This window comes from Oncorhynchus tshawytscha, linkage group LG09, assembly GCF_018296145.1.
Source record: "Oncorhynchus tshawytscha isolate Ot180627B linkage group LG09, Otsh_v2.0, whole genome shotgun sequence".
NCBI classification, from domain to species: domain Eukaryota; kingdom Metazoa; phylum Chordata; class Actinopteri; order Salmoniformes; family Salmonidae; genus Oncorhynchus; species Oncorhynchus tshawytscha.
Genome location: NC_056437.1, coordinates 1,665,905 through 1,683,976, shown reverse-complemented (window position 1 = coordinate 1,683,976; position 18,072 = coordinate 1,665,905). Strand labels below are relative to the sequence as shown.

At 43.2% G+C, this 18,072-nt stretch overlaps 1 protein-coding gene across 1 annotated transcript in view; it reads right to left on the bottom strand.

Moving 5' to 3' along the window:
• Positions 1-6,228: 6,228 nt before the first annotated feature.
• cntfr (ciliary neurotrophic factor receptor) overlaps positions 6,229-18,072 on the bottom strand; it is a 553,504-nt gene continuing 541,660 nt past the window's right edge. The window contains exons 8-9 of the mRNA XM_042326362.1: positions 10,139-10,271; positions 6,229-7,298 (exon numbers count right to left, since the gene is read on the bottom strand). Coding sequence (XP_042182296.1) covers position 7,298; positions 10,139-10,271 — 134 coding nt within the window. The 3' untranslated portion in view covers positions 6,229-7,297. The remainder of the gene's footprint in view (positions 7,299-10,138; positions 10,272-18,072) is intronic.

Genomic DNA, 18,072 nt, shown 5'->3' with positions numbered 1-18,072 from the left:
CTGGAGAGAGTGATGAACCTGGAGAGATGGAGAGAGTAATGAACCTGGAGAGAGTAATGAACCTGGGGAGGGTAATGAACCCGAAGAGATGGAGAGAGTAATGAACCTGGAGAGATGGAGAGAGTAATGAACCTGGAGAGTAATGAACCTGGAGAGATGGAGAGAGTAATGAACCTGGAGAGACGGAGAGAGTAATGAACCTGGAGAGATGGTGAGAGTAATGAACCTGGAGAGAGTAATGAACCTGGAGAGATGAGAGAGTAATGAACCTGGAGAGATGGAGAGAGTAAATGAACCTGGAGATACAGAGAGAGTAATGAACCTGGAGAGATGAGAGAGTAATGAACCTGGAGAGAGTAGTGATCCTGGAGAGAGTAATGAACCTGGAGAGATGGAGAGAGTAATGAACCTGGAGAGATGAGAGAGTAATGAACCTGGAGAGACAGAGAGAGTAATGAACCTGGAGAGACGGAGAGAGTAATGAACCTGGAGAGATGGAGAGAGTAATGAACCTGGAGAGATGGAGAGAGTAATGGAGAGAGTAATGAACCTGGAGAGATGGGAGAGTAATGAACCTGGAGAGATGGAGAGAGTAATGAACCTGGAGAGATGAACCTGGAGAGGAGAGAGTAATGAACCTGGAGAGACGGAGAGAGTAATGAACCTGGAGAGACAGAGAGAGTAATGAACCTGGAGAGACGGAGAGAGTAATGAACCTGGAGAGATGGAGAGAGTAATGAACCTGGAGAGATGGAGAGAGTAATGGAGAGAGTAATGAACCTGGAGAGACAGAGAGAGTAATGAACCTGGAGAGATGAGAGAGTAATGAACCTGGAGAGAGTAGTGATCCTGGAGAGAGTAATGAACCTGGAGAGATGGAGAGAGTAATGAACCTGGAGAGATGAGAGAGTAATGAACCTGGAGAGACAGAGAGAGTAATGAACCTGGAGAGACGGAGAGAGTAATGAACCTGGAGAGATGGAGAGAGTAATGAACCTGGAGAGATGGAGAGAGTAATGGAGAGAGTAATGAACCTGGAGAGATGGAGAGAGTAATGAACCTGGAGAGATGGAGAGAGTAATGAACCTGGAGAGAGTAATGAACCTGGAGAGATGAGAGAGTAATGAACCTGGAGAGACGGAGAGAGTAATGAACCTGGAGAGACAGAGAGAGTAATGAACCTGGAGAGATGAGAGAGTAATGAACCTGGAGAGAGTAGTGATCCTGGAGAGAGTAATGAACCTGGAGAGATGGAGAGAGTAATGAACCTGGAGAGATGAGAGAGAGTAATGGACCTGGAGAGATGGAGAGACTAATGGACCTGGAGAGATGGAGAGAGTAATGAACCTGGAGAGATGGAGAGAGTAACGAACCTAGAGAGACGGAAAGACTAATGAACCTGGAGAGATGGAGAGAGTAATGAACCTGGAGAGACAGAGAGAGTAATGAACCTGGAGAGATGGAGAGAGTAATGAACCTGGAGAGACAGAGAGAGTAATGAACCTGGAGAGATGGAGAGAGTAATGAACCTGGAGAGATGGAGAGAGTAATGAACCTGGAGAGACAGAGAGAGTAATGAACCTGGAGAGATGAGAGAGTAATGAACCTGGAGAGACGGAGAGAGTAATGAATCTGGAGAGATGAGAGAGTAATGAACCTGGAGAGACGGAGAGAGTAATGAACCTGGAGAGACAGAGAGAGTAATGAACCTGGAGAGATGAGAGAGTAATGAACCTGGAGAGACGGAGAGAGTAATGAACCTGGAGAGATGGAGAGAGTAATGAACCTGGAGAGACAGAGAGAGTAATGAACCTGGAGAGATGAGAGAGTAATGAACCTGGAGAGACAGAGAGAGTAATGAACCTGGAGAGACGGAGAGAGTAATGAACCTGGAGAGATGGAGAGAGTAATGAACCTGGAGAGATGGAGAGAGTAATGGAGAGAGTAATGAACCTGGAGAGATGGAGAGAGTAATGAACCTGGAGAGATGATGAAGAGTAATGAACCTGGAGAGATGAGAGAGTAATGAACCTGGAGAGACGGAGAGAGTAATGAACCTGGAGAGACGGAGAGAGTAATGAACCTGGAGAGATGGAGAGAGTAATGAACCTGGAGAGATGGAGAGAGTAATGAACCTGGAGAGATGGAGAGAGTAATGAACCTGGAGAGATGAGAGAGTAATGAACCTGGAGAGACGGAACAATCTAACGTAATGAACACATACTGCACTGTTACAAGTGTTCCGTCTTTTGTTTGACAAACAGAGAAAGTAATATTAGGAGACAGTTATACAGGGAAATCCATCTCTCTCTCTCCCAACAGCACCTGGAGCGGCTTCTTCCCCCTGTCTGACTGAAAATACAGAGGGAGAACTTTGATATTAGCTCAAACAGCTGTTAGCGAAATCTACTTTTGTAAAAGGAACGTCAGCTCCATACCTTACACAAGGTCTCCCATCGGCATCTGGAGCTCCTGTCTCTGCCTGTCTGATCAGCGGGAAATGTTTTGTAATTAACGCTCAAACATCACTGTTATATATGCTGACATGTTGCACAGTAATGGAATGTGTTATGCAGTTATGATCAGAAATAAAGGACGGAGAGATGCTACTCATTGTGAAATGGTCACATTTAATGAACAACCTCTCATTGTATATATATCTATAAAAATAACCCAGGTACAGGTTACAAGAATCTAAAGCTAATACATACATTATTAAATAATAAATGTTTTTCATTTTAAAGATACATATCATAGTTTTTACAAAATATGATGGTGGAGAATTAAGCCATTCTGAATGTCTGAAAAAACCCAACTTGGGGCTCTATTCAATCCGCATTGCGGAACTTCAGCTTTACAGGCTGATTGACATTTAAAGGCAATGTTCCCACTTTAGCGGAGACTGCATTAACGGTAAACGCTGCACATGTCGGCTCAATCGGAAATTACCTTTAAATTTCTATCGCAAAATCTATAATGCTTCAGCTTTTGAAGAGAGCCCCAAAATCCTATAAACACAGAACCAGTCAACCGTTTGGCCACACCTACACATTTTCTTTATTTCTACTTTTTTCTCGATTGCAGAATAATAGTGAAGACATCAAAATGATGAAATAGCACATGGAATCATGTTGTAAAAATAAGTGTTAAACAAATCAAAACATATTTTATATTTGAGATTCTTCAAAGTAGCCACCCTTTGCTTTTTGACAGCTTTGCAAACTCTTGGCATTCTCTCAACCAGCTTCATGAGGTAGTCACCTGGAATGTATTTCAATTAACATGTGTGCCCTGTTAAAAGTTAATTTGTGGAATTTATTTCCTTCTTAATGTCTTTGAGCCAATCAGTTGTGTTGTGACAAGGTAGGGTGGTATACAGAAGATAGCCCTATTTGGTAAAATACCAAGTCCATATTATGGCTAGAACAGATCAAATAAGCAAAGAGAAACGACAGTCCATCATTACTTTAAGAAATTAAGGTCAGTGAATGCGGAACATTTCAAGAACTTTGAAAAGTTTCTTCAAGTGCAGTCGCAAAAACGATCAAGTGCATTGATGAAACTGGTTGTCATGTGGACCACCACAGGAAAGGAAACCCAGAGTTACCTCTGCTGCAGAGGATACGTTTATTAGAGTTAACTGCACCTCAGATTGTAGCCTAAATAAATGCTTCACGGAGTTCCAGTAACAGACACATCTCAGCAACTCACTGTTCAGAGACTGCGTGAATCAGGTCTTCATGGTCGAATTGCTGCAAAGACATCACTACTAAAGGACACCAATAAGAAGAAGAGAATTGATTGAGCCAAAAAACACGGGAAATGCACATTAGACCGGTGGAAATCTGTCCTTTGGTCTGATGAGTCCAAATTGGAGATTTTTGGTGAACGGATGATCTCTGCATGTGTGGTTACCACAGTGAAGCATGGAAGAGGAGGTGTGAATCTGTGGGGGTGCTTTGCTGGTGACACTGTCAGTGATTTATTTAGAATTCAAGGCACAATTAACCAGAATGGCTACCACAGCATTCTGCAGCAATACGCCATCCCATCTGGTTTGCACTTACTGGAACAAAAAAAAAATGGTTTCAACAGGACAGGGACCCAACACACCTCCTGGCTGTGTAAGGGCTATTTGACCAAGAAGGAGAGTGATGGAGTGCTGCATCAGATGACAAGGACTCCACAATCACCCAATCCAAACCCAATTGAGATGGTTTGGGATGAGTTGGACCTCCGAGTGAAGGAAAAGCAGCCAACAAGTGCTAAGCATACATGGGAACTACTTCAAGACTGTTGGAAAATCATCCAGGTGAAGCTGTTTGAGAGAATGCCAAGAGTGTGCAAAGCTGTCATCAAGGCAAAGGGTGGCTATGTGAAGAATCTCAAATCTAAAATACAGTGGCTTTGGAAAGTATTCAGACCCCTTGAATTTTTTCACATTTTGTTATGTTAGAGTCTTACTCAAAAAATGTATTTAAAAAAATAATATATCCTCACACAAATGACAAAGCAAAAACAGGTTTTAAAAAATGCTTTCTAATTAAAAAAATAATAATGAAATATTACATTTACATAAGAATTCAGACCCTTTACTCAGTACTTTGTTGAAACACATTTGGCAGTGATTAGAACCTTGAGTCTTCTTGGGACGCTACAAGCTTGGTACACCTGTATTTGGGGAGTTTCTCCCATTCTTCGCAGATCCTCTCAAGCTATGTCAGGTTGGATGGGGAGCGTCGCTGCACAGCCATTTTCAGATCTCTCCAGAGATATTCGATTGGGTTCAAGTCCGGGCTCTGGCTGGGCCACTCAAGGACATTCAGAGACTTGTCCCAAAGCCACTCATGCACTGTCTTGGCTGTGTTCTTAGGGTCATTTCCCTGTTGGAAGGTGAACCTTCGCCCCAGTCTGAAGTGCTGAGGTGCTGAGCGAACAGGTTTTCATCAAGGATCTCTGTACTTTGCTTCGTTCAGCTTTGCCTCAAACCCTGACTAGTATCCCAGTCCTTGCTGCTGAAAAACATACCCACAGCATGATGCTGCCACCACCATGATTCGGGATGGTGCCAAGTTTCCTCCAGACTTGATGATTTGTATTCAGGCCAAAAAGATCAATATTGGTTTCATCAGACCAGAGCATCTTGTTTCTCATGGTCTGAGAGACATTAGGTGCCTTTTGGCAAACTCCAAGCAGGCTGTCATGTGCCTTTTACTGAGGAGTGGCATCTGTCTGGCCACTCTACCATAAAGGCCTGATTGGTGGAGTTCTGCAGAGATAGTTGTCCTTCTGGAAGGTTGTCCCATCTCCACAGAAGAACTCTGGATGTCTGTCAGAGTGACCATCGGGATCTTGGTCACCTACCTGACCAATGCCCTTCTCCCCTGATTGCTCAGTTTGGCAGGGCAGCCAGCTCTAGGAAGAGTCTTGGTGGTTCCAAACTTCTTCCATTAAAGAATGATGGAGGCCACTATCTTCTTGGGGACCTTCAATGCTGCAGAAATGTTTTGGTACCCTTTCCCAGATCTGTGCCTCGACACAATGCTGCCTCGGAGCCCTACGGCCAATTCCTTCGACCTCATGTCTTGTTTTTTTTCTCTGACAGGCACTGTCAACTGTGAGACCTTATATAGACCGGTGTGTGCTTTTCCAAATCATGTCCAATCAATTGAATTTACCGCAGGTGGACTCCAATCAAGTTGTAGAAATATCTCAAGGATGATCAATGGAAACAGGATGCACCTGAGCTCAATTTCAAATCTCATAGCAAAGGGTCTGAATACTTGTTTAAATAAGGTATTTCTGTTTTTAAAGTGTATTATTATTTATTATTAAATTTATGTTTTTTATATTTAATAAATGTGCAAACATTTCTAAAAACGTGTTTTTGCTTTGTCTTAATTGGACATTGTGATGTCATCATGGGGTATTGTGATGTCATCATGGGGTATTGTGATGTCATCATGGGGTATTGTGATTTCTTTATTGGGTATTGTGATGTCATCATGGGGTATTGTGATTTCTTTATTGGGTATTGTGATGTCATCATGGGGTATTGTGTAGATTGCTGAGGATTTTTATTTATTTGGTTTAAAATATAGCTGTAACGCAACCAAATGTGGAAAAGTGATGGGGTCTGAATTCTTTCTGTAGGCACTGTATATTTTGATTTGTTTAAGACTTTTTTGGATACTACATGATTCCATATGTGTTATTTCTTAGTTTTGATGTGGTCACTTTTATTGTACAATGTAGAAAATGGTGAAAATAAAGAAAAACCCTTGAATGAGTAGGTGTGTCCAAACTGTTGACTGGTTCTGTATGACAGAGCACAACAATAATAATTGTGATATTAAATGTCTATTTAATGTCAAAGGCAACCTCATGTGTTTTACACAGAGCGTTATTCCTCTGGAGGACTGACGCCTAATGTATGGAGCCTTGTGTAAGAGCTCTGAGGTCCCAAAATATGGATCTCTACTGTATTTCCTCAATGGAAAAACCCCAATCCATAGTGTTTTTACAGCTAAACTCTCTTGGTGATCACTGAGTGAAGCAGAACGCAAAACAAACCAATAACAGGTAAAGAATGCTTATTCAGGATTTCTCCAAAGTGTTAGTTAGTTCTCTGTTTTGTTGTGAAAATTTCTTGTCGGTCGGTCAGATGCAGATTCCTGGAGTTACCAAATACTCCGGGTTCCATCCTTTCTACACAGGCACAGGCTTCAGGAAGCTAAGGATTGTGGGAAAACTTCTCCAAGACAAGTCTTTGGCATGACGAGTTAGCTGTATGTCAAAGAAAGGATCTTGGGATCTTTACAAGTGTCTCAAATATCACTGGATAATGAATACAATTGTTTACAAAAATCAATTAAAACCAAAATAAAAGATGGAGAATGAAATCAGTCTGTTGTGCTGCCCAGCAGAAGTCTCATCAGTCTCAGATCCACAAAGCTTCCCTGGAGACAGTTCTGTTTCTGTGTTGGAGTCCGTGGTCAATCAATCAATCAATGATATCTGTATCTGTGTAGCTCTGCTGTCTGTTAGTACCTGTTGTTGTTGTTGTTGTTGTTGTTCCTCTTATTATTGTTGTTGTTGTTGTTGCTGTTGTTGTTGGAGTAGTTGTTGATGCTTGTTTTTTTTGTATCTTTTTAACTTTGACTTCATAATCTCTCTTTATTTTCTACTTAATGTTGTGTGAAACTTGAATTAAATGATCAATGTAGGATGTCCATTAACATGTGCAGAGAAATAGAAGACTCTCCTTAATTTCTTCCACAGGAATTAAACATTTACATCTGAGAGAGAGATACAGAGAGAGTGACAGAGAGAGAGAGAGAGATAGAGAGAGTGACAGAGAGAGAGAGAGTGACAGAGAGAGTGACAGAGAGGGTGACAGAGAGAGAGAGAGTGACAGAGAGAGAGAGGGAGTGACAGAGACAGAGAGAGAGTGACAGAGAGAGAGTGACAGAGAGAGAGAGTGACAGAGAGAGAGAGGGAGTGACAGAGACAGAGAGAGTGACAGAGAGAGAGTGACAGAGAGAGAGACAGAGAGAGAGAGGGAGTCACAGAGACAGACAGAGAGAGTGACAGAGAGAAGTGACAGAGAGAGAGAGTGACAGAGAGAGAGAGAGAGAGAGAGTGACAGAGAGAGAGAGAGAGAGAGACAGAGAGAGTGACAGAGGGAGTGACGGAGAGAGAGAGTGACAGAGAGAGAGTGACAGAGAGAGAGAGAGAGTGACAGAGAGAGAGAGAGAGTGACAGAGAGAGAGTGACAGAGAGAGAGAGAGAGAGAGAGAGAGAGAACAAACAGAGTTAGAAACTGAGGAACAGCATACACAATGAAATCATTTCAGCATCTCTTGAAAAAAACATCTGTCTGGAAGTTTGGATTCAAACTAACAGTGGTGTTCCAGAATGGACTTCAGACATTATTAATCTACCTGTAGGCACCAGAAAGGTCAGAATGGACCTCAGACATTAGTAATCTACCTGTAGGTACCAGACAGGTCAGAATGGACCTCAGACATTAGTAATCTACCTGTAGGCACCAGACATACAATCACATATTGCATCTGTTCATCTGTTCATCTGTTCATCTTTAAAATGTGCGACTCATCAGGAACAACTTATGTACTGAATGTGTTTAAAGACTCAACTATTGTTATCAACTAATGGTGTGACTGTGTATAAAGACTGACACAGTGTGTCATACTATACTATCTCCTCGATATTATATACTATCTCCTCTCTACTATCCCCTCCATACTATCTCCACTATATTATCTCCTATCTCCTCTTCACTATCTCCTCTCTCCTCTTCACTAGCTCCTCTCTCCTCTTCACTAGCTCCTCTCTCCTCTCTCCTTTTTACTCTCTCCTCTCTCCTCTATACTCTATCCTCTATCCTCTACACTATGTCCTCTGTCCTCTCTACTATCTCCCCTCTCGTCTTTACGCTCTCCTCTCTCCTCTCCTCTCTCCTCTTCACTATCTTCTCTCTCCTCTATACTATCTCCTCTCCTCTCTCCACTTCACTATCTCCTCTCTCATCTCTCCACTTTACTATCTCCTCTCTCCTCTATCTCACCTCTCATCTTCACTATCTCCTCTCTCCACTTTACTATCTCCTCTCTCCTCTATACTATCTCCTCTCTCCTCTTTACTATCTCCCCTCTCCTCTTCACTATCTTCTCTCTCCTCTATACTATTTCCTCTCTCCCTTCACTATCTCCTCTCTCCTCTTTACTATCTCCTCTATCTCTCCTCTCCTCTTCACTATCTCCTCTCTCCTCTTCACTATCTCCTCTCTCCTATCTCCTCTCTCCTCTTCACTATCTCCTCTCTCATCTCTCCACTTTACTATCTCCTCTCTCCTCTATCTCACCTCTCATCTTCACTATCTCCTCTCTCCACTTCACTATCTCCTCTCTCCTCTATACTATCTCCTCTCTCCTCTTCACTATCTCCTCTCTCCTCTATACTATCTCATCTCTTCTCTTTACTATCTCCTCTCTCCTCTATACTATCTCCTCTCTCCTCTCTCCTCAATTATATCTCCTCTCTCCTCTATACTATCTCCTCAATTATATCTCCTCTCTCCTCTATACTATCTCCTCTCTCCACTTTACTATCTCCTCTCTCCTCTATACTTTCTCCTCTCTCCTCTATACTATCTCCTCTCTCCTCCATACTATCTCCTCTCTCCACTTTACTATCTCCTCTCTCCTCTATACTATCTCCTCTCTCCTCTTTACTATCTCCCCTCTCCTCTATCTTCTCTCTCCTCTATACTATTTCCTCTCTCCCTTCACTATCTCCTCTCTCCTCTTTACTATCTCCTATCTCCTCTCTCCTCTTCACTATCTCCTCTCTCATCTCTCCACTTTACTTTCTCCTCTCTCCTCTTTACTATCTCCCCTCTCCTCTTTACTATCTCCTCTCTCCTCTCTCCTCTATACTATCTCCTCTCTCCACTTTACTAGCTCCTCTCTCCTCTTTACTATCTCCTCTCTCCTCTCTATTCTCTCCTCTTCACTCTGTCCTACCGACTCTTTACTATCTCCTCTTTCATCTCTCCTCTCTCTTCTCCCCTAACCTGGTGCTGTCTCTCCTCTCCTCTCCTCTCCTCTCCTCTCCTCTCCTCTCCTCTCCTCTCCTCTCCTCTCCTCTCCTCTCCTCTCCTCTCTCCTCTCCTCTCTCTCCTCCTCTCCTCTCCTCTCCTCTCCTCTCCTCTCCTCTCCTCTCCTCTCCTCTTCTCTCTCCCTACTTTCCGCTTTCTCTTCTCTTCTCTGCCCTCTTTCCTATCTTCTCTCCTAACCGGGTGATATCTCTCCTCTCTCCTCTTCCTATCTCCTCTCTCTTACTCCTCTCTCCTATCTTCTTTCTTCTCCCTCCTCTCTCCTATCGCCTCTCATCTCTCTCCTCTTTCCTTTTGCCTCTCTCCTCTCCTGTTGTTATCGCTCCTCTCCTCTCCAATCTCTCCGCTCTCTACTCTCTTCTCTCTCTGTTCTGTTTGGTTCACAGTAATCTCATAACACGCATGTTAAGTGTTTTGGTTTCACCACATGAGGTCCAGTATTAGAGCCCCTGGCAGCAGACAGCAGTATAATGTATATTAGTTAGGATGTATACTCACCAAATTAGGGCCCCTAGCAGCAGATAGCAGGAGTACCAGAGGAGGGGTGAGAGGAGGGTTGAGGAAGCACCACCCACTGGGACGCCCGCCCTATGGGGCTCTGCTGAGGGAGGGGCTGCGGAAGGGGTGGTGTCTGGAAGACAGCCAATAAGACACAGCAAGTTAGAGACACAAGCAATAAAAAGAACAGCAATCAGAGGATGGTAGAAGGCTGCCAGGACATGTCAGAACACGTTGTAAGTGTTGAATCAATGCAGTACATAATTGACCATGTATGCATTGTGTTATAGCCCCTCCTCTAAGAGAACGCTGTAGGCTGTGTGTTATAGCCCCTCCTCTAAGAGAACGCTGTAGGCTGTGTGTTATAGCCCCTCCTCTAAGAGAACGCTGTAGGCTGTGTGTTATAGCCCCTCCTCTAAGAGAACGCTGTAGGCTGTGTGTTATAGCCCCTCCTCTAAGAGAACGCTGTAGGCTGTGTGTTATAGCCCCTCCTCTAAGAGAACGCTGTAGGCTGTGTGTTATAGCCCCTCCTCTAAGAGAACGCTGTAGGCTGTGTGTTATAGCCTCTCCTCTAAGAGAACGCTGTAGGCTGTGTGTTATAGAACGCTGTAGGCTGTGTGTTATAGCCCCTCCTCTAAGAGAACGAAGGCTGTGTGTTATAGCCCCTCCTCTAAGAGAACGCTGTAGGCTGTGTGTTATAGCCCCTCCTCTAAGAGAACGCTGTAGGCTGTGTGTTATAGCCCCTCCTCTAAGAGAATGCTGTAGGCTGTGTGTTATAGCCCCTCCTCTAAGAGAACGCTGTAGGCTGTGTGTTATAGCCCCTCCTCTAAGAGAACGCTGTAGGCTTTGTGTTATAGCCCCTCCTCTAAGAGAACGCTGTAGGCTGTGTGTTATAGCCCCTCCTCTAAGAGAACGCTGTAGGCTGTGTGTTATAGCCCCTCCTCTAAGAGAACGCTGTAGGCTGTGTGTTATAGCCCCTCCTCTAAGAGAACGCTGTAGGCTGTGTGTTATAGCCCCTCCTCTAAGAGAACGCTGTAGGCTGTGTGTTATAGCCCCTCCTCTAAGAGAACGCTGTAGGCTGTGTGTTATAGCCCCTCCTCTAAGAGAACGCTGTAGGCTTTGTGGTGCTCATGTGAATTCCCTTTCTTTTTGTCTGACTTCTCACTAGTCACATTACACCTGTCAACATGTTACTAGCAGGACGGATGAACATTCACTAGTTCATGTCGTCATCAACTGAGACCGAATGAATTGTAATCTGAAAGAATTTACACAAGTTCTATTTCTAGTTCTAGTTGTTCCAACTGGAAGTCAATTTGTAGTGATGTCATATTCATGCCAATGGAAAGGATATGGTCACATTGTGATACTGTTTTCATTATCACACACACACACACACACACACACACACACACACACACACACACACACACACACACACACACACACACACACACACACACAAACACACATACTTTATATGTGAATGTATAAAACCTGTGCCGGTGGATTTTTTTTTTTAATGTGGTAATTGGACAGTGCAGTTTGATTAACAAGAAGTTAAGCTGTCAGCCGATATAAGACACTTATATGTACCTACATGTTTAACATCTAATATAAAAATGAGAATTAATTTGAATTGTGCGCCCTGCAGTTTCCCTGAAGTTGTCCCGCTAGCAGGACCCTGATCCTTAACCTCTCTTGGGTAGGGGGCAGTATTTTTCATGTCCGGATGAAAAGCGTGCCCAAAGTAAACTGCCTGTTACTCAGGCCCAGAAGCTAGGATATGCATAATTGGTAGATTTGGATAGAAAACACACACGTTTCTAAAACTGTTATAATAATGTCTGTGAGTATAACAGAGCTGTAATGGCAGGCGAAACCCCGAGGACAAACCACCCCCCCCCCAAAAAAAAAATCATCCTACCACTGATTTCAATGGCTGTCACTTTTATTATAAGGCGAAGTCTTCCCAGATTGCAGTTCCTAGGGCTTCCACTAGATGTCAACAGTCTATAGGAAGAGTTTCATGTTGGTGTTTGGATTAATTAGACAGAAATTGAAGTTTTTTCTAGGTGGCTCCATTCTGGCTGTAGTGTTTCCAAGTGCGTGGAAGAGAGCACATTCTTTGGTACTTTTCTCCGGTAAAGACCATAACCATTCTCCATCTCAAATGTTATGGTTTATTTATGTATTTAAGTACCTAAGGTTTGATTATATATTTCTGACTTTCGTGGTGCACCTGCCTGGTTGAAATATGTTTTTCATGCTTTTGTATGCGGGGCGCTGTCCTCAGATAATCACATGGTTTGCTTTCGCCGTAAAGCCTTTTTGAAATCTTACACAGCGACTGGATTAACAAGAAGTTAAGATTTATTTTGATGTGTTACACTTGTGATTTTATGAAAGTTAAATATTTATAATTCTGTAGCTTGAATTTCGATTTCACCGGATGTTGGCCAGGTGGGACGTTACCGTTTCACCTGCCCATAAGAAGTTAAGAAGTTATGAAACACATCAACATTCATCCCAGACACCCTGGACCCACTCCGATTTGCATACCGCCCCAACAGATCCATAAACGACGCAATCTCAATTGCCTTCACCCACCTAGATAAGAGAGATACCTACGTGAGAATACTGTTCACTGACTACAGCTCAGCACTCAAACCAATGTCCCCTCCAAGTTCAGGACTGAACACTTACCTCTGCAACTGGATCCAAACTTCCTGACAACCCCAGGTGGTGAGTGTAGGCAACAGCACATCTGCCGTGCTGACATCTCAAAACGGGTGCCCCACATGGGTATGTGCCTTGCACCCTCCTGTACTCCCTGTTCACCCAGGACTCCAACACCATCATCAAGTTTGCTGATGAGGTGTAAAACATTAAATAGTGGCTGCTTCGGGGAGAGTTTTGAACTGTCAAGAGGAATTAACCTGTTGAGTGTAGGGGGCAGTATTTTGATGTTTGGATGAAAAATGTACCCACATGAAACTACCTATTTCTCAGGCCCAGAATCTAGAATAGGCATATAATTGTCAGATTAGGATAGAAAACACTCTAAAGTTTCCAAAACTGTCAAAATATTGTCTGTGAGTATAACAGAACTGATATTGCAGGCGAAAACCTGAGGAAAATCCAACCAGGTAGTGCTGTTTTTCCTGAAACCTCTCTGTTCCATTTCCTGCCTTCGCTACATTTAAAGGGATATCAACTAGATTCCCTTTTCCTATGGCTTCCACATGTTGTGAACAGTATTTAGACAAAGTTTCAGGCTTTTATTTTGAAAAATGAGCGAGAAAGGTCACATCGCGTCATTGTATGGCTGGGTGCCAGCAGCGTTTTGCATGCGCAACAGTTTGGAGCAGACATTTTCTTTCTCTCCTATTGAAGAAGCTACAGTCCGGTTGAAATATTATGGATTACATATTGTATAAACAACCTGAGGATTGATTATAAAAAACGTTTGACATGTTTCTACGAACTTTACAGATTCTATTTGGAAATTTTGTCTGCCCGGTCGTGACCGCTCGAGCCTGTGGATTTCTGAACGTGCCAACCAAATGGAGGTATTTTGGATATAAAAATAAAAATAATCTTTATGGAACAAAGATTATTTTGTTTGCACTATCTTTATAGTGCAAACATCTGAAGATCATCAAAGGTAAGCAATTAATTTGATTGCTTTTCTGACTTTCGTGACCAATCTACTTGGCTGCTAGCTGTTTGTAATATTTTGTCTACAGAGAGAGATGTTCTTAAATAAACGCTTGTTATGCTTTCGCCAAATAGCTTTTTTGAAATCTGACAGGCCACGTGGATTAACAATGAGCTAAACTGTGTTTTGCTATATTGCACTTGTGATTTCACGAAATTAAATATTTTTAGTAATTTAATTTGAATTTGGCGCTCTGCAATTCAGAGGATGTTGACGAAACTGATCCCGCTAACGGGACGGGTGCATCAAGAAGTTTATTGCTAAATTGTAATTATTTTGCCACTATGGCCTATTTATTGCCTTACCTCCCTAATCTTACTACATTTACACACACTGTATATAGATTTTTATTTTGTGTTATTGACTGTACGTTTGCTTATTCCATGTGTAACTCTGTGTTGTTGTTTTTGTCACACTGCTTTGCTTTATCTTGGCCAGGTCACAGTTGTAAATGAGATCTTGTTCTCAACTTGCCTACCTGGTAAAATAAAGGTGAAATAAGGTTAAAATAAAAAATGTATACTACCAGCTACACTGAGATACAGCCAGCTACTCTGAGATACAGCCAGCTACACTGAGATACAGCCAGCTATACTGAGATACAGCCAGCTATACTGAGATACAGCCAGCTACACTGAGATACAGCCATCTACACTGAGATACAGCCAGCTACACTGAGATACAGCCAGCTCCACTGAGATACAGCCAGCTACACTGAGATACAGCCAGCTATACTGAGATACAGCCAGCTACACTAAGATACAGCCAGCTACACTGAGATACAGCCAGCTACACTGAGATACAGCCAGCTACACTGAGATACAGCCAGCTATACTGAGATACAGCCAGCTACACTAAGATACAGCCAGCTACACTGAGATACAGCCAGCTACACTGAGATACAGCCAGCTACACTGAGATACAGCCAGCTATACTGAGATACAGCCAGCTACACTGAGATACAGCCAGATACACTGAGATACAGCCAGCTACAGTAAGATGCAGTCAGCTACTTTTTTATTTATTTTATTTCACCTTTATTTAACCAGGTAGGCTAGTTGAGAACAAGTTCTCATTTGCAACTGCGACCTGGCCAAGATAAAGCATAGCAGTGTGAACAGACAACACAGAGTTACACATGGAGTATAAACAATTAACAAGTCAATAACACAGTAGAAAAAAAGGGGAGTCTATATACATTGTGTGCAAAAGGCATGAGGAGGTAGGCGAATAATTACAATTTTGCAGATTAATAACACTGGAGTGATAAATGATCAGATGGTCATGTACAGGTAGAGATATTGGTGTGCAAAAGAGCAGAAAAGTAAATAAAGAAAAACAGTATGGGGATGAGGTAGGTAAAAATGGGTGGGCTATTTACCGATAGACTATGTACAGCTGCAGCGATCGGTTAACTGCTCAGACAGCAGATGTTTGAAGTTGGTGAGGGAGATAAAAGTCTCCAACTTCAGCGATTTTTGCAATTCGTTCCAGTCACAGGCAGCAGAGAACTGGAACAAAAGGCGGCCAAATGAGGTGTTGGCTTTAGGGATGATCAGTGAGATACACCTGCTGGTGCGCGTGCTACGGATGGGTGTTGCCATCGTGACCAGTGAACTGAGATAAGGCGGAGCTTTACCTAGCATGGACTTGTAGATGACCTGGAGCCAGTGGGTCTGGCGAAGAATATGTAGCGAGGACCAGCCGACTAGAGCATACAAGTCGCAGTGGTGGGTGGTATAAGGTGCTTTAGTGACAAAACGGATGGCACTGTGATAAACTGCATCCAGTTTGCTGAGTAGAGTGTTGGAAGCATTTTGTAGATGACATCGCCGAAGTCGAGGATCGGTAGGATTGTCAGTTTTACTAGGGTAAGTTTGGCGGCGTGAGTGAAGGAGGCATTGTTGTGGAATAGAAAGCCGATTCTTGATTTGATTTTCGATTGGAGCTGTTTGATATGAGTCTGGAAGGAGAGTTTACAGTCTAGCCAGACACCTAGGTACTTATAGATGTCCACATATTCAAGGTCGGAACCATCCAGGGTGGTGATGCTGGTCAGGCGTGCGGGTGCAGGCAGCGAACGGTTGAAAAGCATGCATTTGGTTTTACTAGCGTTTAAGAGCAGTTGGAGGCCACGGAAGGAGTGTTGCATGGCATTGAAGCTCGTTTGGAGGTTAGATAGCACAGTGTCCAAGGACGGGCCGGCAGTATATAGAATGGTGTCGTCTGCGTAGAGGTGGATCAGGGAATCGCCCGCAGCAAGAGCAACATCATTGATATATACAGAGAAAAGAGTCGGCCCGAGGATTGAACCCTGTGGCACCCCCATAGAGACTGCTAGAGGACCGGACAGCATGCCCTCCGATTTGACACACTGAACTCTGTCTGCAAAGTAATTGGTGAACCAGGCAAGGCAGTCATCCCAAAAACCGAGGCTACTGAGTCTGCTGATAAGAATATGGTGATTGACAGAGTCGAAAGCCTTGGCAAGGTCGATGAAGACGGTTGCACAGTACTGTCTTTTATCGATGGCGGTTATGATATCGTTTAGTACCTTGCGCGTGGCTGAGGTGCACCCTTGACCGGCTCGAAAACCGGATCGCACAGCGGAGACGGTACGGTGGGATTCGAGATGGTCAGTGATCTGTTTGTTGACTTGACTTTCGAAGACCTTAGATAGGCAGGGCAGGATGGATATAGGTCTGTAACAGTTTGGGTTCAGGGTGTCTCCCCATTTGAAGAGGGGGATGACTGCGGCAGCTTTCCAATCCTTGGGGATCTCAGACGATATGAAAGAGAGGTTGAACAGGCTGGTAATAGGGGTTGCGACAATGGCGGCGGATAGTTTCCGCCAGCCAGCTACACTGAGATGCAGTCAGCTACACTGAGATACAGCCAGCTACACTGAGATACAGCCAGGTACACTGAGATGGAGTCAGCTACACTGAGATGGAGTCAGCTACACTGATATACAGCCAGCTATACTGAGATACAGCCAGGTACACTGAGATGGAGTCAGCTACACTGAGATACAGCCAGCTACACTGATATACAGCCAGCTATACTGAGATACAGCCAGGTACACTGAGATGGAGTCAGCTACACTGAGATACAGCCAGCTATACTGAGATACAGCCAGCTATACTGAGATACAGCCAGCTATACTGAGATACAGACAGCTACACTGAGATACAGCCAGCTATACTGAGATACAGCCAGCTATACTGAGATACAGCCAGCTATACTGAGATACAGCCAGCTATACTGAGATACAGCCAGCTATACTGAGATACAGCCAGCTATACTGAGATACAGCTAGCTATACTTAGATGCAGCCAGCTATACTGAGATACAGCTAGCTATACTGAGATACAGACAGCTATACTGAGATACAGCTAGCTATACTGAGATACAGCCAGCTATACTGAGATACAGCCAGCTATACTGAGATACTTGCACAACTTCATCTGCACTTCTATCACTCCAGTGATACATTTGCTAAATTGTAATCACTTGCCACTATGGCCTATTTATTGCCTTACCTCCTTACTCCATTTGCACACACTGTATTTAGATTTTTCTATTGTATTATTGAATGGATGTTTGTTTATCACATGTGTAAATCTGTGTTGTTGTTTGTGTCGCACTGCTTTGCTTTACCTTGGCCAGGTCACAGTTGTAAATGAGAACTTGGTGAGAAAGGTGAAATGAGAAAGGTAAAATAAAGAATAAAAGAATAAAAGAATCTCAAATATAAAGTATATTTTGAGTTGTTTAACACTTTTTTGGTTACTACATGATTCCATGATTTATTTCATAGTTTTGATGTCTTCACTATTATTCTATGATGTAGAAAATAGTAAAAATAAAGAAAAACCCTGGAATGAGTAGGTGTGTCCACACTGTTGACTGGTGTTGTATATGTGAACAGTGTGTGTATTGGTGTGTGCCTGTACTTGTGTGTGTGTTAGTGTGTGTGTGTAAGGAAGAAGTTGCAGTACATTGGATGTCCAGCAGGGAGCAGTAGAGATCTGAGCTGGATCTCCATTGTTAGAGAAAATCAAAATCCCATTAGAATCAACCCAGTAGCCTAAAGGACATACCCAAATGTAACTGCCTGTAGCACAGGCCCTGAAGCTGGATATGCATATTATTGGTACCATTTGAAAGACGTTGAAGTTTGTGTAAATGTAAATTGAATGTAGGAGAATAT